General features: G+C 32.9%; 1 protein-coding gene across 1 annotated transcript in view; it reads left to right on the forward strand.

The window, feature by feature from the left end:
* Nucleotides 1-10,629: 10,629 nt before the first annotated feature.
* Nucleotides 10,630-14,774, forward strand: part of LOC129807596 (neurexin-1) — a 79,901-nt gene continuing 75,756 nt past the window's right edge. Inside the window, exons 1-2 of the mRNA XM_055856978.1 lie at nucleotides 10,630-10,701; nucleotides 13,398-14,718. Coding sequence (XP_055712953.1) covers nucleotides 14,242-14,718 — 477 coding nt within the window. The 5' untranslated portion in view covers nucleotides 10,630-10,701; nucleotides 13,398-14,241. The remainder of the gene's footprint in view (nucleotides 10,702-13,397; nucleotides 14,719-14,774) is intronic.

Consider the following 14,774-nt stretch of genomic DNA (forward strand, 5'->3'; position numbering starts at 1 on the left):
CTGTGAGTAAAATTATTCCTCCTTTTTTTCATTTAATCCCCTCCAATTCTTTCGTCAAATATGAAAATTTTAAATAGGACATCAGTATTTGATTTTAAATCGTCATCCTCAGAGCCATTTCCATCTTCAAATAACCCTTTAATACCTTCAATCGGATTAGAGATTATACAGAAATCCAGTGTTAAACCTAGATCAATTTATGAGAGGTAAGATTCTAGTTTTGAACGAAACCAGAAAATTGTGAAACAAGAGCGATGAAAGTTTAATAAACAAAAGAGTTTCTTGCATTATCAAAACTTTGATAATCCAAAGTATTTTCGTATAGGGTACATGTCCTAATTCAGAACCATTTCCAGACGTTTTAACGTTGACAGAAGATTCAAAACATTAGGTTCATATTTTTTCTGAAGAGAATTATATAAATTTGCTCCTAGACTCTTCTAGAATGCTACTGTTTAGTGAAAATTTTTTAGATATAACTTGAAAACTTCTTAAATACAAGAAAACACACAAGTGCAAAATGCTGCTATTGGAAACAAATTAATCCAAATGGAGACAAGGGAAAGTTTCCAATTGGAGACAAACAGTGTAACTGAAACAGCGACGAAAGGCTTCCAAACCCCTGTTCAGTTGCTCTTGAGTGCAGGATTTGTTCTTATTCCTGGTCTTTTCTCCTTATCCATCTAAAACAATAAGAAAATCTCTCCAAAATAATCATATTTCTGGGGTTTCCTATTGAAGTATTTGCAGACACTTCAGAAAAACCCATTTTGTTCACGAAATAGGTAATTATTTCATTTGAAAACTTCACGTACCGTTAAAAATGAAGATTATCACTTAATTTAACTAAAATTATCCAGAAATATGACATAAATGTTAAACAAAACGAATAAACAACAGTCACCTCATTGTGCTTATCATTGGAAGACATGGTCGATCGATGAAAAATTCGATGGTGAAAAGCTACACTTTTAATTTTTCAGAGAAATTAACAAATTAAAATTTGTGAATATAAATGGATTTTCGCTTTATTTGGAGCAAAATTACCTATATAATGAAACTGTGGTATAGAAAATATATAAATATAACAATTTAGTACTGTATTTATCATGATAACAATGACGTTTCCATTTGGAATAGCGAAAAATTTCCATTTGGAGCAGGTTTTGAATTAGCTTAATTTACCCTAAGGACGAAATGTGTTTGTTATCTCTAAGACATACCCAAAAATGAAAAATCGCACGACGCGTTTTCTAGCAATCTTGAAAAAAACATGGTTTTGGAAGGGATGGGGAGGTGTGGGAGGCAGGTGAGGGGCATGTTAACCCATTCAGTCAATGTACCAGAAATACTTGATATAGAATGTTCATATTTTGGGTTTAGTTTCTTACAGATTAATAGATGAATTTTTTGAAAAGATTTTTTTTTATCTATTATGGGGGCGCGGGGAGCCTCTGTCAAACACACATCTTAACGGTCACTGAATTTAAATTCTGTGCATTAATTCATTACAAACTCTATTGCTTTAGATCAGAGGTGTGCAAGAAACCGTTGAAACCGAATTAACGTCAAAATAAGTTTGTTATAGTAGCGTTTTGACCATTGACGTACATGTTTCATTTGACGTTAATTCGGTTTCAACGGTTTCTTGCACACCTCTGCTTTAGATAGAGTAACTAAAAAAGAACACAAATTGGCAACTAGAATTCAAATCAGGACAGAGGAAAGAGGCCAATTTTAACAAAATCGACGGGATGTCGCATTTTCCGTCCGCCATTTTCAGCAAAAATTTTGCATGACCTTCCGCGAAGCAAGAAAACAACAATAAAATGTATTTTCATTTCTGTTGGACTATTTTTCGCAAGTAATTGAAGAATTAAAGTTACTAAAAATTGAAATTGCCCAGGAATAAATCTCCTAAAGTCACTCAATTTGCGTATGATGTATAATACCATGGTAAGGAATGGGTTAATGGTCCTAGGATCGATTTATGGGGGGGGGGGTCCTCTGAACGTCCCAAGTTTCTATCTCTAACCGTTCAGGCTGGTAATGGTCGGACGGACAAACAACGTGACAGAAGGATTATAATATTACTCCTGTCTCTGTGGAAAAGGAGTTTGAGCAGTAAAACGGATTTTATATAGGGGAAAGTACTCTCCTTTCGAACGTTCATGCCTTCGAATAATGTGAATTTCTTTTACTTTTCCTAAGAGACTTACACATAATTTCTACATAGGCTTCAATTCTGAGACCAAGATCAAAATCAAAATTTCAAGCTGTCAAATATTTCCAAAATCAAGATTTTGACGCGAAGCATTTATGGAACTTAAATTGTCTTAGCTAAGAACCAAGATTTCAAGATTTTCCACACTTAACGAAACGTCACTTCTTACAAATATCTTCATTTCTCTGTTGAATTTGTTGAAATTTCGCCGTATAAATTAAGAAAATTAATTACAGGACGTTTTAAAGCAGAGGTGTGCAAGAACCGTTCGTAACCGAACAAACGTCAAATGAAACTTATACGTCAATGGTCAAAATGCTATCTGAACAAACTTATTTTGACGTTTACTCGGTTTCAACGGTTTTTGCACACCTCTGTTTTAAAGAATAAATGAAAGGCCATAAACGGAAATACAGGAACTGCAAACCAAAGTTGAGTTGTGTAATAAACCAAGAAATGCTTATGGCAAGATGTGATTCTTTTGCAGGTATTCTCAGGGTGTGCTGTACTGAGACCTAATTCAGTATTTTTCATAGTAATTTTCTTTTTGTATCATCTCTTATAGAAATATTCCTCATCAAGAATGATTTCCGCATGAAATTCTTCAAATTGTGACTATCTTGAAAATTCCAAGCATCTCCGAGAGATTCTTGGAATTATTTCAAGAAAACAGGAAATTTGACATCTTAAAAATCTTGAAATAATGGTTCCAGAATTGCTAATCTTGATATCCACATGGTTTGTGTCTTGGATTTGACGTCTTGATCTTGATTTTTTGATTTCAGAATACCAAAATCTTGAAATTTTCTTGATCTTGATCTTGATGTCAGAATTGAGGCCATAATTATCAATAATTGATTATAAGCTAACTAATATTTAATGGAAATGTGTAAGTCTCTTAAGGAAAAATAAAAAAAATTCACATTATTCGAAGGCATGAACGTTCGAAAGGAGAGTACTTTCCCCTACTGTTCTGTCTTTGACTTTGAGTTATGATAGTAAAAAAGATTACTGAAGTATTTTGGGTACTGATAAGTGAACTAACCGAATCATTAAATTTAGAGGGTAAGAGCAGAATCACATTGACAATAAAATGCTCGACGTAGCCTTACCGTATTTCGTTAATTTACGAATTTTCATTGCAATTCTTACGCAAATTCTCGATTACCGTATTACCTTATCTCATACTAGGTGGCACTAAATGAAAATATATAAGAAAATTGCAGAAATAAAACGAAAATGCGATAAACGGTGAGCACGAAAAACTGTAAGAGAAATTAATCGTACAGTTTTTTTTTGCTCACCGTTTATCGCATTTTCATTTTATTTCCTAAATTTTCTTATATTATTTTCACCTAGTGCCACCGAGTATCGAGGTAATCGAGAATTTGCGTAAGAATTGCAATGAAAATGTGGAAATTAGCGAAATACGGCAAGCATTTTACTGTCAATGTGATTCTGCCCTAAACATATATTCGTGAAAATGAATTTGGAAAAAGGTTTTTATTGAAAACGTAGTAGTACGTCTGATGAACAAGTTGGAGTTGAATAAAAATGCATTGAATTTGTCATTGAATAGAAAAGTATTTTCTCAGGTGTCTCATGAATTATTTTTCATTTCTCGAATGCAACAGTTTTTGGTAAGTAGAAAAATATAAAATACAAGAGTTAAATATTAAAATAGTTCTTAATGCTTTCGGCACATCTCTTATCTCAGTAAAATTTTATATAAAGTAAGAATTCGGGTCCCTTTTTTCTCAAAAGTTTTGCACAAGTCTATCTCACTCCTTCGGTCTCAAAATTTTACTGAACTAAATTTAATTTGATGTGATATTCAAGAGAAGAAGAAGAATACGGAAGGGTATAAGAATACGGAAGTCTATCGACTTATGCAATGTTTCTGAGAAAGAAAGCGATGTGAATTTTGACTTTATGAAATTTTCCTGATCTAAAAGGTGTGCCGGAGCAGCCGCCGGAGCCATAACTTCTTAATTTTTCTGTTGGCAATAATATTTCATAACTTACCAGTTTTCATTTTTCGGTTACCATTTTTTCATTTCTACTTATCATTTTTACCAAATAAAAAACATCTTTAACTTTGCTAAAATGTACAGAAAGTCATCAAGTGAAACACTATTCTCAACAAAATTCGAAGCATTTGTTTTCGCCTCAGGGCATTCGTACATTAGAATCCCCTGAATCCAATGACTATGAACCCCCAAAATTTCTACTTTCCACCCCTCAGAGGACTTTTTTTTAAAGAAATCTTTGCAAATCAAATGATTTCTCAGTAATGATGTCACGTTGTTTTTCCGTCAAGCCGCATCAGACTTATAGGCCAAAAGGTTAGAGATAGACTTCAGAACTTCTGGAGACTCCCCCATAAGGCGACTCAAAGGCCATTAACATGATCTTCATTTTTTCCCAAACCCACCTCTTTTCTTTCAAAATCTGTTACATATCGCCTGAGCAGACGTTTCGTTGCTTTAAAAAAATATCTTTGAATTATTCCTAATAACGGGTTTTGAAGGTGAAAAGTTATAAAGTCTCTAATTTCTAGACCTAGACAGGGTGTTTCCCAATCGAATGGGGTCATATTTAAGTTCGTTTGTAAGGTCTTGGAATCTAAATTAGTCTAAATTAGTTTGAATCAGTTATAACATAATGCTATTCCTGCTAGCAGCCGTAATTGCGCGGATGCTATTCGGCGGCATTTTCAGGCTGAACCATTGAGAGATTAAAGCTCAACTTTTCTTTTTTTTGTATTTTGATTCATTCTTTGTTAATTTTTTTCTTCTGTTATATTGATTTTAAAAAAAAAAATTTTCTTTCACAATTGTAAAAGGGATGACCCTATTATTGTGAATTTATAATAATAATAATAATAATAATAATAATAATAATAATGAATCATCACTCAATTTTTTTTTTAATTTGATTGTATTACACCAGAAGAATTTTAAGTAACCTTTTGAGTGATTTATAAATCGATTAAAAGCGGCTGTAAACGTACAAACTTAAAGAAATCGTTGAAAAGGGTCCCGGTCAAAATCCCAAAAGCCAAAGTCCTGAAAAGGTCTAAATCCTGGAGGGGTCGGAATACCAAAAAAACCAAAATTCTGAAAACTAAAGTTCCGAAAGTTAAAAGCCCGGAAGCCTTTGAATTAGAGTTTTTTCTTCTATTTTTAAATGGAACTAGTCCTTACCATTATATAATTCAGATTCACAAACCAATTATAAAGCTAAATTCTATTATGATAGGGATCAGTTCCATTTGGAAAGCAGGGGTGACATGATAACTTATTTTCGATACTATCGACTGTCGATTCTGAAAAATTTAAACGATAGCTGTACTTCTTTTAGCTGATATAGATATTTATAAACAGTCACATTCTTTTAAGAATGTCACAACGAATGGCCCAACAATGCGCAAAAAGTCGACATTCACTTAATCTAACAGATATAGATTTATCGATACTATCGATTCGATAGTGTCGAAAAGTTATCATTCCACCCCAGGAGTATAAAGTCCGAAAGGAATCTCACGTACTTCTATTAGGGGTATTAGGGTATTAATAATTGTTGTGCCGTAGATTCGGGTATCTTTTGTCTTCGGGGGTGACACTTACTATTCGTAAGCTTCTCTTTAATTCTAAAACTTAAGCATGTTCTTCACCGTTTTGACCTACCATGTCTGATTAGTAAAGATCAGACTTAAATTAAAGCATTAAAGAAAAAAATACGAACAGAAGGAAGCAAAGTCACTTCCAGAGGCCAAAATCACCCACTTCTACAATAGTTCGGAATTTTGGCCTTTCCCTTGTAATTTTACGTTTTTTAAGATTTTTTCAATTTTTGAAGTACACATTATTGCGCGGTTATGTATTCTAACATATTTTAATTTTAGTCCCTCTATTCCTTAACAATAACTCGGTTTATATCTTTTTCAGAAAACTAAGACGATATCTCTTATTGTTCACTCTTGATAATCAAAGTGCACTGCACATCCTTTATGAGTTACAATTTTTGTGATTTTATAGGCCTAATTCGTGCTTATTTTATTTTCCTCAATTCCCTCAATTCCATAGTCCTTCGGATGACTTTCATTTTTCTTGTTGATTACAATAGATGGAATGTAAGTAGAATCCTCTATCCTATATTGAATAGCCATAGTAAATAAAAATCTCTCTTTATCTGTGCATAAAGAAACATTTTTTTCCTAAAATAATGGTGGTATTATTTGAGATAGGTCGACAATTCAAATAATTTTTGTGAGCTGAGTTTTTTATTTCATAAATTGCGCTTTAGTTCCACATACTACTACAACAGTATTTCTCTGTGAATTGCAAATACTTTTAACAGAACCATCAGTTTTATGCAGCTGCAAAAAAAGATTGGCTATTAAAGTTTCGCTAGAACAAAAAAAATATGAATTATATCTGCAAACAAACATCTGATTACTAAAGTGTACTTTTTGCTACAGTCCTTGCTATTTTTCTTTCACCGTGCGTTCACCACTTGATAGAAATATAGCTTAACAATTCGTTAAATTTGTGTGATAGATGCAATTATTTTGGTAACGATTGTTTTTGCAAATTTATGGATGAATGTAACTTATAGATTGATTGGCTTCATCGAAGAATCCCATTAAATATTAATATTTTCAATCATTTTAATATATAGTGCGGAAAATATGTAATACATTTATATGAATATGAGCTCTGTAAATTTTCAAATATTCATAAAATATTTAAATTGAAAATTAAAAATTTGTGAGCGTCATCATCGTCATTCGTAAAAAAAAGAGGATTTATTCTCTGAAAAATTAATCAAAATAATTTTAATAAATTTTAATTAGGAAAATCTAGGAATTTGTTCAAGGAATTTGTCAAAATAATTTTTAATCCATTGCGAACTATTTCAAAAAAAGTTATTTGATGATCAGGTTATTAAATATGCATAAGATCCGCCCAAAACTGAGTTTAAGCCACGCCCCGTATTAGTTAATAAAGTAAAAATTTTAGAATTAACAATAGGGGAGACTGGGGCAAAAAGTCACAAATCGAAAATTTCAATCAATATCTTCCAAGATAAATAAGATAGCGGCTTAATTTTTTTTTCCATAGATAGTAGCCTCCATGGACCTTCTTCAATGTCATAAGTTTCTTAGAATTCGAACAAGGAATTTAGAAAATAAAAAATATCGAAATTTTTAACCCTATTTTTGAAATATTTTCCATGCAGGAGATATCAATTATTAGCTACTTATTATTAAATTTGATGCACTGGTGAATATTTCCCAAATTATCTGGATATTCTTTGAATACGAATCCGCTATCTATTTTAGAATTTTACAAAGATTCTTTTCTCCAGAAATCCTTTTATTAAAAACGACCACTAGGGGTAAAAAGTAACAAAAGCTATGGAACAAAAACCGAAACAATTTCTGTTGTCCCACGGTGAAAAGAAACGTCAATGCTATGTATCGCCACATGTTGTTTGCATTGGTCAAACGATTTGCAGTCTTTTGTGTGTTTTTTGTAAAATAGCTTAAGATGCGCTTTTCTCGCTCAGATAGGGAAAACGGTGTTTTACAAAGGTGTAGAAGAATAGATTTCCTACACTGAGAGAAATCCGAAAAAGTTAAAATAACTTTCCGGAAATGTTTATTTTACCCTGCAGTATTGATCTAAAATCGGTGTAAATATTACCCTTTTTAGGTGTATTAGGGGTTAAAGTTACCCTTTTTCATGTTAATTTTACCCTTAAAAAGTTGTAAAATTAACATTAAAAAATGTTGATATATTTTTACACCTAAAACGTGTTAAAGTTATAAGGAAAAAAAGTTAATCGCACCCTCTTTTTTTCTCAGTGTATGAAAATATGTAATCTAGGTATTTTACTTAAATTTACGGAATCCCATAATAAAGCGAATCAAAATGTGATAGTATCTTATGCCTGATACTATTTTCCCCAGAATTTTTGAGAATGATCACAAAATTACCTTTTAGAAAACGGCTCGATAAATATATTTCCTTACAAAATAGAAGAAAATGACTTTCACAGAGTTGTAGAGCGGTGAATTTCCTATAAAACTTTGCTAATTAGAAATTTTGGAGGTGCTCGGGTAGCTTGCAAAAAAATATAATATCCGTTTTGTGACTTTTTGCCCCAGACTCCCCTACTTATTGAGCGAGCAGATATAATAACTCTTCAAAAAATTTTAAGTGTTCAATTAACTTTTAATAATAGAAAATATTTGCAAAAACTTATCTATTTCCAAGTAACTTTTTTATCTGGGTTCGAACAATAAAATAAACTCTTTCCAGTATTAATCATTGTATACGAGCGTAAATCATTCTAGAATTCAATGTAATAATATTACTGATAGGACGGTTAGGACTCAAAATAGAATGCTAAAATTACATTGAATCTATTCTAAAATTTACCAATTCAGCCGCATTAAAATTTCATGCTGAAAATGGTCCAAAAGCTGCAAAGGTCGATATTTTTTTTTCAATTTATTTCCATGTAGACTGGAGTCTAGTGATGAGTTAAGTCTTAGCAATAAATTTTACAAGATTCAGTTCACTGGAGAATATATAACACCTTTTTGCGATATTTTCAAAATGTCTACGACGTGAGTGTTATTCCAAAAATATACAATTGCCAAAAGATCAAAATGAACGGGGCTGGGAAGATTATAATACATTTTCACACTCAACAAAAATGTCAGTTCTCGCTGAAAATTCTCATGAATTTGTAGGCGTTTCTTGTTTTGAAATCCCCGCAGCGAAAAAAAGCACAGAAGGAGAGAAGGAAATATATATTGATGTAATTGCTTGGGGATTTAAGGGTATCCCTGGGAAAAATTGAAAATTCACGTGATATTAAACATTTGCCAAAACTCATTCATAATCGTTGTAGGTGTTTAAGTACCTTTTCCCACTTAATACACCTACATGCATAACAATTCATATAAAATTTATGTCATATTATACTCCATCTGAAAGTTGATCAACTTTAAAGCACCACCAAACCTAAAAGCATAGTCGTGCTTAGAAAGAATTTCATTTGAAGCAGCAAAGATTTAAATCAAATACATAATCCAACTTTTCAAGATGTACTGTACAACTATCGACATTGAAATTTTTCAGAATAATTCCTACTCAATGGAATTTTCTCCCTATACATAATCCTTTAGCTATAACTCGTGGTAAGATATTTCATATCTTGACTTTTTCTCTCCCCCATATTTCTCGCTCCATTCTCCTTTTCTGTGTTTCTATGGTAAAAAGAATTACAGTCATGCATGGAAAAATCGTTGGAAGTTCAATGAGCACTAAATATGCATTGATATGTGGTAGATTGCATGAAATTTTTGCTGTTCAGATTTTTTTTTGCTCCACACATGTGGGAAGAAGGACGAGGAAATTTCTCGTGTGGAGAAAATTATCCTTAAATATGAGAAAAATACTACAGAGACAGACATGAAAAATCAATAACTGCGCGTTGACGAATTTCTATAGAGAACCATTTGGTTGGAGATTGCTGAAAAATTTCTACTACAAGGTGATTCTTCATGTAGTGGAATTTTGATAAGAATTTTTATTGAATGTTTAGGCATTTTATAGGTTTTGTTCCGTTAAATCGATATTAAAAGAATTATTTCATATGATTTTGTATAAAGCTTGATTTTTTTTAAACAGTTTATGTTACAGGGCCCATATTATTTTTTAGTCTTTTGGTTATTTAAAATGTTGGATTTATATATTGTATCTAACCTTAAAAATCACGATACGTTTCAGTATAATAATGAAAAGAAAGGTCTGATAAAAAACAATTATGTTTATTATTAATTTGATTATTTTGAGAAGAGAGAAAATACTTATTTATTAAAAAAAATCGCGAAATCTCACACATAAAATTTAAAAAAAAAATGAGTAAGGTCAATGGCTACTTAAAACCCGAAAAAACTTCAATCCATTTGTAAAAAAAAACACTCCGTAACTATTGAAGAAGTTGTCAGAACTTTATGAAAAAATAAGCCCATCTATTTGTATTAGTTGTGAGAACTAAATGAAATTGGTGACCAATAATGGTTACAATATGGATTTTATGAAATAATTACCATAACTTATCCACGTAAATATTGCTTTAAGTTCTCACAACTAATAAAATTATTATGAGAAAAATGTTTCATGAATATGTATAGTAACCGTTCTAAATTGATTTGTTATTAATCTCCCGTTCAGCTATTTTTCATTAGTAATCAGGTCTAAACTTTTCTAAGAGTGTGTAGATGTACTTCGTGTTTGGCGAAACGGCGCGTTATCTCCATTTCCTCCCCTCCCTCTTTGTCTGGCTGAGATGGGATAAGGGGGCTAAAAAAGCACGCAATAATCAGTAACAAATAAGCATCTAAAGTGAACGTATAGAAAACAATTTTTCATCAAAAACTTTTAAAATTTCACGAAGTAAGTAATTGCTTGTGATACTAGATCAAGAAAACATCGTTACACAGAGAACAGGCACCGTAATACGGGCTTCAGACCTAAGGCTTAGCCATATGGCCTAACTTCTCTAATATCTTATCAGTCAGGATTTTTTGGAAAATTTTGACATAAGATTGGCTTATTAAGGGCAAATGACCTATTGCATTTTGAAAAAAAACAATAAAATCGGTTGCTGTTTAAGGTTTTGAGACCCTCGGGAACTGGGCTAAACCTCCAGTCTGAAGACGGTCTAAGGTTACCCTTCTGCTACACGTGGGACTGCAAAGAGTCTAGACAAGTGCTCCCAAGTTCCCTGAAGTCTCTAGAGATTGACAAAAATGGACAGATGTGCTGGATAAATTTTGTGAATTTTTATACTAAAATTTACGTTTTTTAAGAGGCAAAAAACAAATAAACACTAAAAATAAATTTGGTCGATATAAAACTAAATTCCTTCAATAAAACATTAAACGTGATCAGTAAAAAACTAGGAAAATAATTTTTTTTATTATTAGTTTCTTTCAATCACGACACAACTATATGGTTTTCTAAAATTGTGATAAAAATTAAATCAAAAAGAAAAATAAAGAAAGAATAAACGACGGAAATTGTAAATAAGGAGTGATTAGGAATAAAAGAAAGTGCGTTACCGTCGGACAAACCAAGTTACAAACAACTCAGTTTTTTCAATATGTTAATAAATAAATATTGCCTCAAATTTCCTGTGAAGAGCGTGGGTTAAGCCTATAAAGAATATAGAAAAAGAATTGAGTTGTCAGAAGCTTGAGTCTTCCAAATGTAGTGAGCTTTCCCCTATTTAGATTAAATCAATTCAATTGCCACAAGGATTAAAATTAGAGAAAGAAATTCCGAGTGGTAGCCGTAGAAATACGAATACAACCCAGGACAGAATTAATTAAAGTGACTTCCTTAACGAAAAGCGACCTAATAATATTTCACCAGTAGGGGAAAGTAGGGCACCTTTGAAATTGGAATTTATTCTATGTGGATTTGAGCCATATCATAATGTAATTTAGCTGCTCAGTCTGTTTGTGCAGCTCAATTATATCACGATAAGGCTCAATTTTATTTAAAAATAGGTGAAAAATCCCATATTCAAAGGTGCCCCACTTCCTCTCTCTATTGAATTTTAGTGAGTGAGTGTGGGCGAAGCCTGAAAACCTTGTAATAGCTCCTAAATTTTTTTAAAAAAACGTCAGTTTTGAGAAAGAAATAAGTATCTCGGGCCTTACAAATCTTGTACTTATAGTCAGAAAATTTTTGAATCTAAGTTTTACTGTGTTATCACACTTTCACATTAAAATTTTAATATGATTCGCATTAATTGTCGCTGGTGAGAGTCCAAATTTGTAAAAAAGTAATTTGTGTGTTTGAATCATTTTATATTCAAAATTTGATCTATTTGTTGATAAAAAGGTAGACTTGGCCCGCAAAATTTGATATAAATTTATTTTGGAAATCTGAAGTTTCGAGTTTTCTGGCGTCACGTTGTTTGTCCGTCTGTCCGTCCGGCTGTCGCCAGCTCTAGAGGCCAAACGGTAAGAGATAGCGACTTGGGACTTTCGGAGGACCCCCCGCCGTAAGTCGACCCAAGGATCGTTAACATGCCCCTTATTCCCCCCCACCCCTCCCTTCCCCTCCAAAACCATGTTTTTTGGGATTACTCGAAAACGCGTCGTCCGATTTTTTTCAGTTTTGGATATGTTTTAGAGATTACCCAAGCGGACATTTCGTCCTTAGACGAAAATACCGTTGAATCATTCCTAATAACGGGCTTTCAAGGTCAAAGACTTTAAAAAACACTAGAGAGCGCATTTATCAAGTGAATGGGGTCATGTTTGGGCTCGTTGGAAAGGTCTTGGAATTTTCGACAAAACTGAATCGGTTCAAATCGGTTTTGAATCGGTAATAAACCAGTTCATAACCGATAAATAATTTTTATACGAAATTCAATTAAATTATTCCTGAGGTGTATTTTGGGAAATATTTTGAGTGATTTATAAGTCGGTTGAAATCGGTTGTGAACCGATAATGAACCGGGTATTTACAGATGAGTAATTTTTGTTCAAATATAATTTTTATTACTCTTTAAACTATTTTGTAGAATCTATTGAGTGATTTATGAATCGATTCAAATCGTTTGAGTACCGGTAAACGGTAAATGAGATATAGCATCTAAGTCACGACTTCGAGAATTTTGCAAAGCCTGGGACGCTTTGCCACCCCTTTTTTTTGGAAAACTAAATGGTCGAGAAACTCTGTTTAAGATACTGAGGTTTTAATGTTAAGTGATATATATAAGGTTTTTCAAGCCAAAAACTTTTGCAAATTCTAACTAAAAATGATCAAGGATTCAGTATTGAATTAGGGCATTGGCATTCATCGGATGGGATTTGAAATCAAATTCCTAGGTGTTTCTGTTTAAGAATTTTCCAGTTTTCTGTATGTTATTACGTATGTTGTTATATATCGTGAAGAATTTGTTGAAGGTTATTACGGAAATGACAAAATTATTTGTTGAAATTTATATCCTTTTAGGAAAACTCTTTTTTTTAATTTTCCTTAAATAAGTGATCTCTTTTTCACCTTTTGACGAAACATTGTTTTCAGGGTATTCTTTACCTTATTAACTTTTTTTTTTCATTTATAATTTCCAGCTTACTTATAAACTTGATTTATAACTTGGCTATTAACAACCATCTTCTATCAATATTTCAAAATACTCCCCTAGAGTTTGTGAGGAAATTCATGGGTGGCCCAGAAGCCACCCTGTGATTGTGGCGCTGGCGCAAAATCAGTATTGTTTCGCGGTCATGAGTGTAGCCTTCCCCAAAAGCAGCGTTACTACCATTCTGCATTATTGAATGTGTGCAGTGGAGTATCAAAAGGAGATGCAATACGTGTATTTGGTGAAAGGCCACAGAAGAACAATTGTGTCTCCCAGAAGCAAGTTAAATGCACTTTTTAGTCATAGACACTGAACTGAGTGATTCTGTTGGGCAAAATCTCTGCCATGTTGTTGAGAAGTGTTTAAGGAAAGAGTGTTCTGTGGACAAACTTATATAATATTGAGAGAAAAAATAATGGTGTCCTCATATGAGGTCTCCTCCGAGGGAACCTGATAGTTGTACATATCGCTGTAGGAAGTGAGTGGATACAAAAAAATTTTTTTTTGTGGACATTCTCTACTTGAGAAAATATCTCGCAAATAGCGAATGAAAAAGTATAAAGTGTTCATGGGAAAAGCTTCTTAAAAATCCTGAATTTATTGGAAGGGAGAGAGAAAGAGAGATTAATCACATATCCGACGAAATTTAAAAGAATGGATTTTTATGTAGGAAGATAAATGAATTTACTAGTGATTATTATGATAAATTAGTAAGGTTTTAGTCCACAATGATATCCAGTATTGTGAGTGTGTTGCGAAAAGGTGGGATTTAAACGGGGGGTATAACGTGAAATTTTCACAATTGGTGGAAAAGTGTTTGGTGAAAAAGCAAAATGGCGGTTGACCGCAACGGCATCAGTATCGACTATTGCAGAAATTGTACAGAGAAGAGGAAGAAAAATTCTCCATGGTACACATGGGGTCACTTTAAAGTGCAAATTTCACAGTCCATCATGGGCTTTAAACCACAGAAAATGGGCATCATACAGCTAATGTACATGACAATTTTCTACATGACCTTTTGTATCTGCTGGGCCCCTGTATGCTGTGGATTCCTCCTCGATGGATCACAAACATCCTTTGCCCAATTCCGCAAATGGTTCACAGGACTCAATGGATCATTGGAGTTGGAATTTAAGACAGAACAGCCAAATGGGTTGGTCCTCTATACAGATGATGGGGGAACATATGACTTTTTCGAGTTGAAACTCGTCGAGGGAGCTCTAAGATTACGCTACAATCTCGGTGGTGGTGCTCAAATAATCACTGTGGGACGTGATTTACATGATGGACACTGGCATAAAGTGCAAGTAAGTCATAAAATGTAATTTATATGACCCTCCTACACCCATTTCCACTGCTCCAT

This window comes from Phlebotomus papatasi, chromosome 1 (genome assembly GCF_024763615.1).
Source record: "Phlebotomus papatasi isolate M1 chromosome 1, Ppap_2.1, whole genome shotgun sequence".
NCBI lineage: Eukaryota > Metazoa > Arthropoda > Insecta > Diptera > Psychodidae > Phlebotomus > Phlebotomus papatasi.